This window comes from Scleropages formosus, chromosome 10, assembly GCF_900964775.1.
Source record: "Scleropages formosus chromosome 10, fSclFor1.1, whole genome shotgun sequence".
Taxonomy (NCBI): domain Eukaryota; kingdom Metazoa; phylum Chordata; class Actinopteri; order Osteoglossiformes; family Osteoglossidae; genus Scleropages; species Scleropages formosus.
This window is the reverse complement of record NC_041815.1, coordinates 6,562,083-6,578,952: the sequence shown is the minus strand read 5'-3', so window position 1 is coordinate 6,578,952 and position 16,870 is coordinate 6,562,083. Positions and strand designations below refer to the sequence as shown.

The window sequence follows — 16,870 nt, the reverse complement described above, 5'->3', positions numbered from 1 at the left end:
CACAATGATACGTTGATGAAAACAGTTATCTGACAAAAGAGTGGCATCTTAAAGACACCGCAGGAGTTGTCACCATGGGCTGCCTTCATTACAGCAGCTGGAAGTGACTATTCAGCCAGCTCAGATTCTGAGGTAAATTACAGGGCAAGTCAAAACAGAAAATCTTAGAATAACAGTCTGTTGCATTTCTCCCCAAAGGTATTCGGCTTCATTAACCAGCAGAAAGCCAGCTCGTGATTTTTCACCTGTTACTACTTTGGTTGTAAATTAATTTCTCCTATTTCCATACAGGAATTTATTATAATCTTTAAGAAAAGCTCCACTCTGGAATAATGAGTCAAGCTGAATACCGTCATTATGTATCAGTCAAACAACCAGTTATTAAATTCTGTTCAATACACTGGCTCTGGGTATTACAAATGGTCCAGATATGAATTTTGGACAATACATTTTCAAGCATTTCTTCCACTTAAGAGTTTTCTATAAGTCCTGTTTGAAGCAAAATGAGCATGATCTTTATTCATGTGAACTTGTGACAGATCCCAAGGAAAATGCATCAAAAAAGAACAGGTTTGTGAGTCTGTTCCAGTTCCACTTAATTCCATATTGTTAAGGGCGTGTGTCTAGTGTTCCTAAGTGTTGGTGATCAAAGACAAATGATACACATATTTAAGGAATGAATCAGCTAGCAAGTGACACTGAATAAGAGTTTGTGGAGAAAACATTTTAATTTTTTGTCATTTTAAATTACCTTTAATTTTAATGTAGCTCAAAGGCAACAGAAATATGAAAATTGTGTTATTTAAAAATTCTCGTATTATCAGAGATTTTAACAGAAATCTACCTGCAAAACAAATTCAGTCTTTTTAACCGTTGATCACTTGTGATGTTTATGTTACTTCATGTAGCAGACGCTTTTCTCCAAATCAACTTCCAATGAACTCTATGTAGTGTTATGAGCCCACACACCTTATTCACAATGATGACTTACACTGCTCGATACACTACTTACACTGGGTCACTCATCCATACATCAGTGGAACACACTCTCTCTGGCACTCACACACTATGGGTGACCCTGAACAGCATGACTTTGGACTGTGGGAGGAAACCAGAGCACCCAGAAGAAACCCACGCAGACACGGGGAAAACATGCAAACTCCACACAGACTAAGCGGGAATCAAACTCATGTCCTCTCGCACCACATAAGCGCTGTGAGACAGCAGCGCTACTTACTGTGGCACTGTGATATGATAGTGGAAGTGACATTGATTTAAAAAGAAAACAATCATTAAAAAAAATTCTGTCTCAGCGGTGTTTGTTAGTTGGAAAGCTGGTGTATAGCACACTTTTAAAGCAAATTTCCCCAACGAAATGTACAGGTTTAGTCAACCATGAAAACTTGTTATTTTACATTGTGTTTCACAGCCTGTTTTCAATTTATTCCCAGAGACAGAGCTCCTATACTGTTCTGCATAAGTGCTTCTTACTTTTTCAAGGTAGGTGTAGCTCCAGGACTTCCCATCAGCAAATGTCTGCGAGACAACGCGACCGTTACGGTCATATTCCATGCGAACGGACATGGTGCCCCGCTGGATGCCAGCAACCTGCCCACCAGATGAGTATGTCACATTGACCCCATTGAGGCGACTGCTGGGAGCCCACAGTGTCGGCCTCCCCGCCTGGTCATAGTGGATGCGCAGTGTGAACTTCCTATGGTCATCGTAGACCTTCTCGGTCCTGGTGATGCGGTCAAAGTCCAGTGACAGCAAGTTCCTGTTGTGCACCTGTCGAGGGCCATAAAATATTGTTAGAGTAGGTTTCCTGAAGACCAACGCCATGATACAAACCAAAATTTTACAGCAAGTTTAACCTGGAAGTTCCTTCATTCATCAGATTCAGTCATCGAGATTTTCTGCAACTTTCTCTCTAAAATATATATGTAATTACAATACAGGAGTGTCAAAGTTTCTGGCACCACCAGCGTAATTATGAGAATTAACATATTTCTTGGTTTGTTCTGAAATGCATTGGGGAGAGACACAGTGGGAGCTGAGTCTAACCAACTGAGGCAAATCAAAAGCTAAGTGATGATTAAATCATTCTTGATGCCTTCAGAAGAAAGCATTGTCACAAGCAGATGACTTTCCTTCTCAATGTTTTTAAAGCTAAAGAAGGAAAAAGAAAAAAAAAAATCAATTCTACTCCGGCTGGCAGATGAAGCCAAGAATGACACTTGGCAACTGGTTGCACAGGTTTTCCCCCCATTGATGATGATGACCCTGACTCTGGCTGTGACCAGAACAGAGAGGAGATCTTTTGTCAACAGTAATCCAAGGGGCATGCCCAGGTCACACCGAGGCCAGTTGTGGGAAGTCTGCTTCCAAGCACTGTTGGTTCAGCTCAAATGAAATACCAGTTCCTCTTCAGACCTTGCTGTTAACCCGCAATGGACGCAGGGGGCGTTTGAAGAATGACCTGACATTTTAAATAATCGATTTGATTGGTATTTAATGGATGGCCCAGTTTGGTTTGATTTTGATTCTGCCGGGTTTGGGGAAGTTGCTTGTAGAAGTAGTGAGTGTTAACCAAAATGCATTAGCATGGATCTTGGCACAGCTTAACAGAGTCATATAAATGGGACTGACAGTTGAGGCTGGCTCTTATCCAGTGGTACGGAGGGTGGGCAGCTTGCGAGAGGGCTTTAGCGGGCGCATTCTCTATCGCAGTCAGACGGCCATGCCGTATTTCCCCATCTGTGAAGCGAGAGATACACGGGGGAAATTAAATGTCACTAATACCTAATTGAGCGGATTATTTCACACTAAAAGCAGCCAGCTCATGAATAGGAGAATTCCCTCTGGGGCGCGTACACCCATGTTTTGAGGATGGGGAGGATGGGGTTGAGGTCCGACTTCCCACGATCCTCTCACATGTCTTGGCAGAGGTTGAGCTCACAACACACAGCAAATGTCAAACTGTATCTATGGTCCTCTTTAGTGTGACATACTGTTAAATATTTACCCCTGCGGTGAGGAATAAGCGGCTTGTGAACAACCGAGAACAACAAACGGGGACGCGGGATCGACATGCTGCAACGACAGACCCAAGAGCAGCAGGAGTCATGCTGGTGTATTGAAAGTGTCCACAGAAGAAGCAGATGTGCTTAATTATTCATGTTTAAAAGCATCTGATAAACTGCTGCACGTATGATGGGGTGACACACATATCGTCTTCATATGTTAATGACCATTACTGTCACAATTTCCTTATTTGAGCAAGGGCTGGCATTTTCTCGACCAAAAAAATAAATAAATAAACTGTATATAAAAGAGAGTATAAAGATGTCTAGAATATCAGAAGTTGAACACTGCTTAAAAAAAACATCTCCCACAGGAAAAGAGCTGCAATTTGACAAATGAGCAGAAGAAATATGAAGAGAAAGAGTTGAGTTGGGGACACTAACCAATAACTAACATACACTGGAATAAGTGGAATAAAGGTGATTTATATATGAAATAAACTGCAGAACTTTAGGCGCTGTTTCAGAGGCATATTGTGGTTTGTTGTTAAAAAATAATGTATATGATTAATTAAGCAAGCACCGAATGCAGCTTAATCAGTTTGGGCTAAACATTGATTTACGATGGTAATTTGTTCTGCCGTGTTCCTAAACACTTTGCTCTTTTAATTAGCACAAACACAGCTGAAAACCATTTATCATAAAGGTTAACTAGCAGTTAACTAGCTGGCATGTAAGCTGTCAAGAGATGTCAAATCCAGACTGGCATTCCATTCAACATACAAGTCTAGGGAAATTAAGATTCCAACTACACTGAAGTGGCACTGAATGCTCAGAACCAAGATTAAGGGACACAGCTGTTAATATGAGAAATCTGTTTCAATGGCAAGAAGGGAAAGAGAAAATGCATAAAAAATTATGGCAGTATTGAAATGACAGGTTAACACATGCTGAAAGTATTGTTTCCTGAGTTAAGCATAAAAGTTCAAGACACAGATCACAGATTATTACATTAAGTAGAGCTTGTTAATATGTTTGTTTTTTTTAAATTTTATATATACGTATATATGTATATATAAACAAACTCCAGTGTAATTCTATTTTATACTATTTTCAATATATATACATTTTTTTGTTCTCATCTATTGGTGGGAAAAAGCCTAAATTATCTGGTAGAATACAGGTCTGTCAATACTGCAGGGCAAACTAAGGGGAATATATTAGGGAGCCCCACATGTGGAAGAGATTTTCATATTATTCATTCAACTATCTATTAATTTACATGCATTTATTTATTGCCTCACAGGCGAGGGCCGCTAATCGTTTTTCTCCTGCAGAATATGAAGAGTATTCTGTGGAGCTCAGTCACTTGGGGCATACATTTACCATGATGTCATAACGCTAACTACAGTACGCGGCACATATCTTCAGCCATAAATTAAACTGCAGAGGGAATGAGTACCATGACTCTGGAGACGAATGCTAACGTGCCCAAAACTACAGAAAAGTAGGATTAGGATCCATTAGTTATTAAAGAAGGAGGAACATGCAGACTGTAAGGAACTGGATACTAAAGCTGTAGGAATGTATGGAGAACTACAAATTTAATTATAGAGCTTCTGAGAGGATCTCCGTGTTAGTGGAAAGTGTGACGATATTTTGCTACGAGATGGTTGTGTCGATCCAGCCCAGCGATCTGAATTGAAATACTTTTTTGTTGAAATTTGGGTGCATGAATGCAGTACACTTTAATTTCCTTCGTGACTTAGTTCATAGACACTTGTCGCCAAATATGGAAAGGACTGAAAGAGAATGGCTTGTACATTCAAAAATGATTGTCAATGATTGCTTTTACCAGAAATTCTACAGCTGAAAAACAGCCAGCAAATTAGCTAAGGAAGGTAGATGTCATGGAAAAAAAATTGCTTCAAAGCTGAATTTACATGAAGACACCAGATAGTTAACAATGAAGCAAGATACTAAACACTGCTTTGGTTTATTAACAAATAAAAGTAACCCAGGAGAAGGCTCACTGGCAGAGAATGTTGACTTGTATTCAAACTGCTATGCAGGACTTGACTGAAGTCAACTTTTCATTTCATAAGGAAAGGAAAGACATTTCAAATGAACAATGACACCTTAGCAGATTTGATAGATATAAATTCAACTGTGTAATGCATGAACATATCCAACAAATGGAAAATAAAGAGATTCATACTGCTGACTTTACTATTATGCTCCACTAAAAATGTACATGCAAATACAGTATATAACTATATATCTACACATATATGTATATATCTCCATAAATGGGTAAAACTGTAAGCTGCTTTCCACAAAAGTATCTCATAAAATTATAATTATTATTATTATTATTAAGATTCCATGTGCAAACTGTGGTTCAAGGAAAAAGATCTTTTAGTAGCAAGATCTTCCCTCACAAGAGATCGAAGTTGCTCTCAAGGGGACATTACTAATCTGGACAATTCCTTAAATAGGATATGCTGAAGGAGAGTGAAATGGGAGCAACACATGGCCTCAAAGCTGAGGCAAACACCAGTGAGGAATGAAAATGATTGCCTAATCATAATGCAAAAAGATGCCTTTTTATTGCTCCATGCAAGATCACCTTCAGAGCATCCCATACAATTAAAAACGGCACACTGTGTGCACCAAGTTTGTCACCATAATCAATGTGAACCATTCATGTCAAATGGATCTCAAATCTTCATACATCTAACAGGATTTTTAATCAATTGTCTAGACTGATATTGCATTATGAAATACAGGGCAGTTAATGAAAATTCTATGTGATATTTCAGTCACCTACCCTAAAGCCCTTCCTAAACATACATTTTGGGCATGGATTTTTGTTTTTTGGTTTTGTTTTTTTTCTTCTGGAGAGAGAAACTACATTGTGGTACTCTGACAGGAGTAATCTTGGGATGTTCTGCTGACCTGGAGAGGTCAAACTATCAGGCACGTGTCATTGGTAGGGTGAGCCAAGGTCCTCCAGTGACCCGTTTTTACACGCACGCGTGCACACACACTCACTCATACAACATGACACACTGCCCAAGGTCACTCAATGACTCCCTGGTTTGTGAGTTTAGCTCCCTCTGTTTGCTGCGATCCACTCATTTCGCTGTTCCTGTTTCAAACCTCGCCCCGGGGGCCTTTATCTGAACTGTACTTTAGTGCCACCCACACCGAGGACAGGAGAGGAGAAGAGAGGGACCGTCAGGCACACAGTCGCTGACAGACAAAGTAGCACCTTCTGGTTGGCCCCTTCTGTGGTTGAGTACAACTGGACTATGTCCCTTGTGTTAAATCGTGACTGTCTGCTTATAGACTAGAACTCATTAAGGGGTATGAAGGAGCCAGAGCAAACAAGCTTTCGAAATAAAATTCCAAAATGCCCATGCCATAATCTACAGTCCCACATAAGTAATTTTATCGTTCTGCTCCATGTGTAATTATGGCAGATTTCTAATTTAGAATTAGAATCTGTGTGTTATAATTGTACACACTGTAGAACGGCAGCAATATGCCAAATGGGTCATGCACTCTGATATGCTCGGAGACGACCTGCTTGAAAGGACTAGTTATTATCCTGTCAGAATGCAAACGGACATCACACTCCTGTCAGACCTCAGCAGGGTCAATACCCTTGTCACTTAGGAGTTTGCGCTTACCTCACCACACGGTTGTAGAATGTAAGTTTTAAACTGCAAACAGCTAACCTAGAGACAAACTTTATGTAGATGGAAAGTAAGAAACTGTTAGATTGGGTTCCTTTATTCGAGTATAATAATTTCTGCTTTATTAAAAAATATTTCATGGTTTATATGTGGCAGAAAGAACCCAGGAAACCAAATGACTTTGAGCTTACAGCTTTATTCTTCACCCATTTATTGCCACAGCTGCATATTTTACCGATGTAATTAAGCACCTCCCTCAAGGGTACTGCAGGAGTGCCTCTAGTCCACGAACCACGATGCCACCTGCTGCCATCATAATTTTCATGGCAGTTAAGTGTTTTTTTAAAGGCGTATTTTTTTTTTTTTAGAAAGTTGGTTCTTTTTTGGTTTTCGGTATGCTGTATGCCTCGGGGCACTGGGTGCCAATATTTGCACGTGTATATGCGTGTGAGAGCACACTGACCCGGAGCCTGCGTCCATACACAGTGACCTGGCCGCGTGCCTGCTCCTTGCGCTGCCTCCATTCCACGAGGTTGAGGCCATTGTCGATAGGCAGTGTGACATTCCTGCGGCTGACAGTGGGGTTCACGGTGCCAGCTAGTAGGTGGGGCTCCGTGTGCAGAGACACCTCCATACCGTTGGCCAGTACCAGCTGCAGCGAGCCGTCCAGGCCCACATAGTAGCTGTTCCGCACCTGATCTGTAGAGAAAAATAACACAAAGATGCAAATTCAACAAATCATCAACCGTACAACCATACACACCTATGTAAGTAGCATGGCAAGGACAGGTCAGTATGCTGGAGTAACAACTGCCGTGCTTCAAAGTCTGGACCATGAATAAGTTCCTGCAGGGAAATTAGCGGTAAAATGAATTTCACAGCATAAATTATAGTACCAAGCCAACAAGTAGGCTGGAAATCGCCCTAGGAAGCTTGGTTGGAACTAACCTCAGCATTGTCCATTACCAATCACTAACCAAACGCATCTTGGCATTAATGGCTGATAAAAAAGTAATCTTCGCCTGGAAAACTACTCCAAACAATCTCCAGGTCTACCAAGCAACCAGCACAAGGCTTGGCTCTTTCCCACCTGGACCTGTGTTTTGTGCTAGTAGGCTTCAATGCCAGATCTATCAAACTCCATCAGATCAGCTAGAACTTTGCTGCCCACAGCCTGCTCGCTATCCACCTACTTCAGGGCCCTCCGTGATTGCATCCATTTCAGCTGAGCTCTGGCACACTGTGCCCTCAGCAAGGCTGCTCCTGCACACGCACAAAGTGGAAGTTCTCATTAAGTCCCCAGGTCACGTCCTTCCCTCCTCTAATGCTGCTCATCAGTCAGTGCCAGCAGCCATAACAACTTATGGCCAACTTCGATCAGATCTCAGAAGCTCGGCATGGACGTGCAGCATCCACACTCGAACAGGACACCATCCATGGAAAGCAGAGCATTAAAGTAGGTCTTTCCCTTCTCTGCTGAGTGCATATGGATGCCCCAGTGAAGGGGTAAGAAAACTACTACTTGAGGCTCACTCCTTGTGATCATGAAATAATTATTAGTAACATTTTTAATAATGTTATATATTTAACGCGTGAAGCAGCTAATGATGGTACATATTTCTTAATGTTGGATACTGTATTTCAGCAATCCAGCTTAAGCTTCAAAGCCATAATCACTGCACTGCAGTACCTGCACCCACCCACCAGTGTGAAATCCAAGGATCATCAGAGCGAACTGTGAATTTATTTGAAGTTACCCCACTTGTTATCTTTTGTTTACCCATTAACATGGTTCAAAGTGAAGACATACCATGCTATTGTTTTAATTTGCCTTCAGCTCCTGTAGGGGCCACTGAGGTATGACACATTTATTTATAATCAAACCCATATAACATGCAAGAACTTGGCTTTGGAATACAGGCAGGCTCCTCTGTACTTTGGGCACTTGCTGTGTTCTATATACCAGTTAATTCCCAAGTGGTTCAAAGATATGTAAAAAACCTTGAGTGAAGCCAGAAAGCTGCACCTGCCATGCAATAGGATCATAGCCACTGTCGATGCAAATACTGGGCATGGTGACAGTAGTTCTTCAACGAGTTTAAAGGGTGATTTTCATAAATTATTGGAATAAGTTTCATTCCGCTGAGATCAGACAATATAGAGAAATGTGATGCTCCAGGCTAGTTCACGAACCTAGGCCTGTGCAGTTCGGTGGGAAAATGCATACAAAGCACAGTTCAACGTGACATTACTAACACACGGTATTGGATGTAAATTGCTACGACATTAATACACCCAAAGCACTTTCTCTTGGAGATGAGCTCCAATTAAGACTCAGGGGAATTTGGTCTCATTGTTCAATATGACCACCCATCTCATTCAAAGTTTAATTGGCAGTTTCCTTTAACAGTGCTACAGTGGTAATGCTGTGTCTGTGACCACCCAGCCTCATACACAGGAGAATAACATTTTTGGTTTAATTGCTTCAATGGCTGGACAAAAGGAAGGGGGGAGCAATCAAGCTTCACCAGAGCCAGGCTTTGAAAGACCCAGGGCATAATTCCATACCTGTCCGTCACTGACCCCCAGAGGGGAAAGCTTAGTCGCCCCAGGTAGAGACTGGTGAATAACACTTCCTTAAACACCACTTTATAACGTTCGTTGCAGGGAGCTGCTCAGTCTTGTGCTGGAAGACCGCCACATCACCGATAAATGTCTCGCTCATTAACGACAATTGTGATTTAATAAGTTGCTAGAGAGGAGACTAATTACATGCAACAGGAGGATGGGGGCTGCTTACACATATTTAAAAAAGTAACCGCATTTATAGATACTGACATACAGTATTGTCAATGGATATTACAGGAACATAAGAAGTGCTAAAAACGAGAGAAGGTTGTTCAGTATAAGTTGTTGGTTCTGGATGATAAAATGCAGAAAACTGCGTTTTTAATATTTTAGTACTGGATTGATGGTCTCACGGCCCATTTCTCATTGGCAGAGAAAATTCAGTAACTGCTGGTGAAGGTTTACATAAACATGGAAAGAGGAGTTAAATTGAGCCTCAGTTCAATGTCTACACAGTGTTCCGTCTCCGCGCTGAAAATGAGTTCCTGAACAAAAATGACTTTTTTCTTTTTTCTAATCTGTTCCTTTTCCAAATGTATTTTCCATGCTTGAAGAAGCCTCGTTTAAAAGACATTGAGACGCTAATGAGACAGGACGTAACACAGAATAAGTATAAAAAAAAAATCCCATTGTTTACAGTGACATTTAGAGGCATTTATTCAATTCTGATCTGAGCACTAAGATGCAGGTTTGCATTTTGTCCAATAAAGTGAACTGTCGAAATGCACTCAGGCTTGTGAGTTGCTGACAACCTGCGAGAGCTGCATTTGTGCATGCGGGTAGCAGCATCCTTAAAGCCTCATTTAAAAGACACATAGACTGAAGTTATAAGGCAAAACAAACTTTCAACGTTCACCTTATTTTACCCACTCATCATTTGAGCTCTAAGATTCAGGACCTTGTGATCTGTCGCCATAAAGTGTGAACTGGCGCTCATGTGCTGAGTGCAGTGCGCTCCACCATCGCGTCTCCCAGCAGCAGTACTGGAAAGAGGACAAGGTGAAGCGTGCGCACGCTGACACGCATACACGTGGCGGCGCAAGGTCACATGAGGCACTGTGTGACAGCCAGGGTGTCGCCCCACGAGATTTGGACAGCGGAAAATGAATCAACGACAGAGCTCACGTGTCGGCGCTCCCTGGACAGACGCCCGCCGCAAGGTCGCCGCACAGAGGTGGGCAGCCGCCCAGGCCATTACCTCCAGCCACGCAGGTTATCATCTCTCCTTTCAGCAGGGCTCCCATTGGAGCAGGGGAGGGCCGATCGATGCAAGAGAGGTGGCATTTGTCAAATTAATGTGCTACCGCTGAGAAACCGTTGCTCTGTCTTACAAAGTGGGCCGGGTGGATGGCCTCGGGGGGGGGGGGGTGGCGATTGAGGCAGTGGGGTACAATAGATAATCAATAGAGTAGATAGTTAGGAATGGGATACCGAAAACGTTATTGAGCTTAGCTGCCATCTAGCGACTTCGGTCAAATGGGAACCATGGCCTTGTGGAAAATTTTAAGAACCATATATTTTCACACTGTCCGTTCATTTTCATAAAGTATAGCATTGCAACCCTCAGCGCTCCAGTGTGTCCTACTTAATTGTGGCTTTTTAGTCATTGTTGGTCTTTATTGGAGGGAGAGTGACTGAATGAGCATGGCATGGTTTTTTTGCATCCCATCACACCACTCATCATGTATGACTTGTACTCCACATACCCTGCATGAGTGCATAGAATGTCCCGGAGGCTGACAGATTGGTCGTCACGGTGATGTCCTCCTTGCTGGTCCCTTCAGTCTGGACTCTGACGGAGCTGTCCAGGTCGGAGTGGAAGCTACTCACCTGCCCCGTGGGGTACGTGATGTTGGTAAGGCGGCCGTAGCTGTCGTACCTGAGGAAAAGCAATGGGTTCGGGAAAAGGAGAGAAAATGAACCACCCTAGAAATGTCACATTCTTTTCCAGAGCCTGTGCACATTTCAGCTGTGATAACCCATTTTTATTTCTGTAATAAATGCTTCAGGCCATGTTCTTTGAATCTTGTTAGCTGCAATTCTACCTGAAAGAACCATCAAGGTTATAAAACTATATTACTTCCAATGCAGGATGTAATGATTGACTGAAGGGAGGAACAGAATCTTCCAGATGGTATTTAAAAAAAAAAAAATCAGTTTGAGGAGTGACAATATAAGGTAGGGGACAGGATGTTACCCTTATCCTGAAAGATTTAGGCTTGTAATGTATTTTCCATAATGTACGAACTGACAGTGAAAACTACATATGGGTGTCATGTAATAATTACAATCGATATTATAATATTTTGATGTGCCGGAACCAGAGTATATGTCCATAATGCAGGACTACTGTTCCCGAGCAACAGTACTGAACTGCAACAGGTTTTAAAATATTCCGTAAAACATGACAGTTGCGATGCAAGGCACAAGAAGCAGGAGCAGGCAGTAGTCAATGTATCGAAGAGCTGCAATCACTGGAACTCGCGACAGCAGACAGTGCATCTCATGGGCTGTGTTATTTTCAATTCTCACTTTTGGGCTGTGAGAAAAAAAAAAAACACCCAGCTCAGCTTTCCTCAATGCGGTCAATGTAACCTAACAGCAGCAATTACAAAAGGCTGATGCAACTGCTGGTTAAAAAAAGTAAAGTCTATAAAGTCTTTCAAGTCTTTGATTTGTGAAATAAAGACTTACTCCCTCTTAAAGCATTATACAGTTATTTATCGAGCGATTACATGTTTAGACTGTTACAGGTGGCTACTCCCTGAAGGAAATCAGGTAGAACAGCTTGCTGAATTGTACTCAAGAGCTTTTCCACTCAGAAGATTTTGCAGACAAGTTCAGCAACGAAAAAAAAAAAAAAAAAAAAAAACAGGGAAGACGCAGCATATAAGTGAGATACAATACATTTAGGTGATGCTTTTCTCCAAAGCAACTTACAATGTTAAGGTTACAAGCTTATAATTCTTTACCCATTTACACAGCTGTGTAATTTTACTAGAGCAATTTTAAGGCAAGTACATTGGTCAACAGCACTACAGCCAGAGGTGGGGATCAAAGCTACAACCTTTAGATCCAAAGGCAGTGGCACTAACCACTACACTACCAGCCATCCCTGCTGTACTGTAAATTGTACACTTTCCAGTAAGTACAACAGGTGGTGCAGTGATTAGAGCATTCACCTCGCAATCCAAGGAGATGACGCCTGGTGTAGTACCCTTGATCAAGGTATTCATGCTGAACTGATAGCAAGAATACACTGCTGTGTAAATACGTAAATAATTATAAGTAGCTTAGCGGACAAATCCAACATTGTAAAGCTGCTTTGGAGAACAGTGCCAGCAAAGTCATAGTTAGTGTAATTCCTACTTTTCTCTTATATTTCCATGGCCATTGATGGTCCTTAACAACGTAAAGGAGGGTAAACATTTAAAATAAATAAAAAAAAAAAAAAGAAAAAGAGAAAAAATGTGAATTAAGAGAGGATATAATGTGTTTTTCCACATTTTTCTTTTTCTTAATGTTTCTTAGGCTGGACAGCACTTGTCCAGTAACATGCATACTAAAGAAAAGTATTTCAGAGAGACTCCCAAATCTTGGCTTTTCCAAAACCCTTACATTTATTTATTTCAGTAATGCTTTTCTCTAAAGTGACACAATGTTAAGCTACTTAGAATGCTTTTCAGATTTATACTGCTGGCTAATTTTTACCGTATCAATTCAGGGTAAGTCCCTTGCTCCAAGGCACTACAGCAGGAGGAGGGACTCGAACCTGACTCTTTCAATTGCAAGGTGACAGCTCTTACCAGTCCACTACCTGCTGCCCCAATTATGTCTATACAGTTCAAAGGAAAATGAATAATACCTCCTATTTTGCTTATCTAAAACGCAAAGGATACTCAGTGAAGGAGTAGAGGAATTTCACAAAACATAATACTGCAGTACTGAATTTAAGATGCTATTTTTCAACCGGTTCATCAAAATTCATGGAGATTATAAACCAATTACTTTATTCCCTATATTTTAGAGCAGGTAGTGACTGAGGAAGGAAAGTAGAGTTCAGTTAAAGACGAGAGCAAACACTTAAAAAGGACTGGTTTCTTATCTGAGATTTCTACATCCTGCTTGGGGTTATTTTGAGGACTTAAGTTGGCTGTCGCATTCAAAGGCCACGAGACCCGTCCGCCGTAACAGCACACGTCCAGAAAGCGAGCAGCAGCGTCTACTTCAAATAGGGCTTCTGCACTTGATCTTGATCGCCACTCAACCAGTGCTATCTCTAATGTCAAAGAGGAGCCCTGTGTGCAACTCCCTGCTGAGCTCTACCACCAGCTCTAACTGCCCTGCTCTTTACACTACTTCACTGCATGGAAAGGGCCAAATAAGGTAAACAGAAAGGAGATGGACACTGACATGCCTCTAGTGCTCATAAGATGATCTGGGTCATGAGGTAACATACTTTATCGGAATATCAAGGTTATGGACTGGCTTCCAGAAGGGACCTGATGTTAAACTGTTGACCATAAATTACATTAGTTAAGATAGAAGCTGTTAAATGAAAGCGGCTCTAGAAAATCGGGGCAGCGTGGTGGCAGAGCGAGTAGCGTTGTTGTCTAATAGAGCCTGGGTGGTGCGAGAGGATGGGGGTTTGATCCCTGCTCAGGCTGTGTGGAGTTTGCATGTTCTCCTTGAGTCTGTGTGGGTTTCCTCCCACAGTCCAAAGACATGCTGTTCAGGTTCCCCCATAGTGTGTGAGTGACAGAGAGAGTGTGTGTGTTTCACTGATGTATGGATGAGTGACCCATTGTAAGTAGTGTATCTAGCAGTGTAAGTCACCACGGTGAATAAGATGTGTGGGCTGATAACACTACATAGAGTTCATTTGAAGTCGCTCTGGATAAAAGCATAAATATACTAAATATACGTAATACATATGTGTTATAGCTAAATATGTATATATTACAATACATAATGTGTGTGTTTTGTATATTTTTCTTGCCTTGTGCAGACATTTCTGAGATAAATATCCCCACAAGGATGGAAAATGCTGAAAGGCAGATCCTTGTTTGTTATCAAAGGTTCATTAGAAGCGTGGTTAGAAATCAAATGTGCCAAAGTGTGATTCCGTATGAAGTGTGGGCAGTTTCATCCTAACATGCGTGTTTGTGTCTTACGGGGGGGAAAGAGAGCTGACTTAGTTACTTCAGATCTGGCCATGCGCAATTACTAAATGAAATTGTGTCTAAAAGCTAAATGACTGGTACAGGACTTAATTAATTTTCGGACTGAGAGCTTGATAAAACGCGTGCCTGAGTGGAAACAGTGTTAAACACTTTATTACGTGGAGATTAATGGCTGGGCCCACGCAGCTCCAAAGCAAGGAAATTACGCATCTGACCCTCAGGTGGCAATGTGACCTTCTCAACTAATTAGGCTAAAACAAGAAAAAAGCCCTTATTGGGCTTAAATTATACATGAAAGACTAAGCCCGGCCTTCGGCTGGAGGTGGGGTTGGGGAGTTATAACATCTTTGCTCTGCATAAACCGTCCAAATCATAGAGGTCCTGCTTTTGTTACAATGAACCACAACTCTGAGTTGCTGAGTTCTGCTTTTCCCCCTTTTGCAGAGTTGTGTGACGCATTAATTAAAAAGAGGAGAAAAAGCAGTGTTATCAAAGTCTGGGAAAGCTTGTTCACAAAGATATTCATTTCAGCTTGGTTAACAACTGCAACGACACCAAACTCATACACAATGCGAATTCATTTGTAATAAACTGGAAATTTGGAAACATTTTTAGACTTTCACTGGGTTTTAAAAAGTCAATTTATATTTAGAACTAGATGAACGAAAATAATTTTTTTAAAGTGTGTACACAAGTCTCCTAGCGGAAGGCCTCATTTATTAAATAAAAATATACTTAAGAGTGTTGCAGCATCGACATTGCAAAACGTTCACACATGTGCTCCTTTGCCTCTCGGCACAGCCTTCAGCAGTCAGACCGGGTGATTCCAGCTAATAGCAGTTTACCATCCATCACTCTTTGCTCTGATCAAGCGCAGATGTATTCGCGCATGGTCAAAACTGTTGCTTGGCACAACCTAGTTAAGGGTTTAGGCTAGCAACGTGGTCCATTGTTTATTTATATGCAGCTCTAGGAGGCCGCGAGGCCCCCTGGTTCTCATTTAAATATTCACAGCAGAATGTCGACTGACAGATTGCTTTTATCGCCTCGAGAGGCTTTCATTATGCCTTGAATGAGAAAAAAACACACACACACACAAAACTCCTCTCTGTAATAAACATATTTTGAAGGCAAGAAACGTCAAATTCTGGTAAGCTGCCTTTCTTTCCTGTCGCTGCAATGGAACACAACACCAAGCATTATTGTTTTAATGCCACCTTGATATTATTGCTATGCAAGAAACAAAGCAAGGCTCCATGTACTTACTCATAGAATGTGGTCCATCCATTTTCATTGCTCTTGGTAGCCAGCAGGCCTGAGCTTCCATGGTAAGTCATTGTGGCTAGCTCATGCCCCTGGGCGGCCACACTTTTGAGGGCATTATTGGTGCCCATGGTGACCCAGAACGTTTGGCCATTTGGAGTTTGTATCCAGAGTGGCATTCCAGTTGTGTCCCTCCGGATAATCAGCACATTTTTATTCTTGTCTGTGACAGTGGCAATGTCACCTGCTCCTGTGTAAGTGATGTTATACAGGTAGTCTCCTGTGGTCAGGCTCTGTGTGAAGACGTGGCTTCCGTTGGCGTCAAAGAGGTACAGCTCATCATCAATGGGTGAGGAGACCTCGTACAGGTTGAGCGGGCTGAGGTAGGGACGGTTGCGGCGAACGTAGCGGATGCGCACGTTTCCGAGGTCGGCGATGAAGAGCTCGCCATCGGGAGATGTGGCCAACGAGGACGGCAGGTTGAGTTTGGCGTCTTTGGCATAGCCATCGTCTCCTGAGTAGCAGTCACAGTTTGCGTCATTCTTGCAATCACAACCACTGGGTGCACCAGCCACCAGTGAGATCTCGCCATTGGTAGACACCTGCCGCACGCGGTTGATCTTCTTCTCGTCCGACTCGGCAATGTAGAGCACACCGCTATGGGATACCGCCAGGGCGGTGGCTGATTCAAGGGTGGCATGCACAGCCACCTTGCTGAGCAGGAAGTGGTCGATGCCTGGTACTTGGCAGTGCATGGGACGGCCTGCCACAATGCGCACCTGGTGGTTCTCCGAAATCTGGAGCACAACGTTGTTGTCCAAGACGTACAGTGAGTTGTCCATGGGGCTGACGGCCAGGTCAGTGGGCCACTCCAGCCGAACCTGCCAAGAGCAGATGGCACCATCACTGATACTTCATCTCAAAACACTTTAACACCATCTCAAAATTTCACCTCAAATGGATATATTGTCAGACTTGACACATCCACATGTCTTCAGCAGTAATTTGAAATGCTGCTCTGTTCATGCAGGGCTGAGTGCCAAGGAGTAGGAGAAGAGAAAGCCATCCATTT

General features: G+C 42.2%; 1 protein-coding gene across 1 annotated transcript in view; it reads right to left on the bottom strand.

Moving 5' to 3' along the window:
* Positions 1-16,870, bottom strand: part of tenm4 (teneurin transmembrane protein 4) — a 125,638-nt gene that overhangs the window by 11,778 nt on the left and 96,990 nt on the right. The window contains exons 26-29 of the mRNA XM_029255670.1: positions 15,802-16,679; positions 11,059-11,231; positions 7,188-7,423; positions 1,492-1,788 (exon numbers count right to left, since the gene is read on the bottom strand). Of these exons, the coding sequence (XP_029111503.1) occupies positions 1,492-1,788; positions 7,188-7,423; positions 11,059-11,231; positions 15,802-16,679 (1,584 nt within the window). The remainder of the gene's footprint in view (positions 1-1,491; positions 1,789-7,187; positions 7,424-11,058; positions 11,232-15,801; positions 16,680-16,870) is intronic.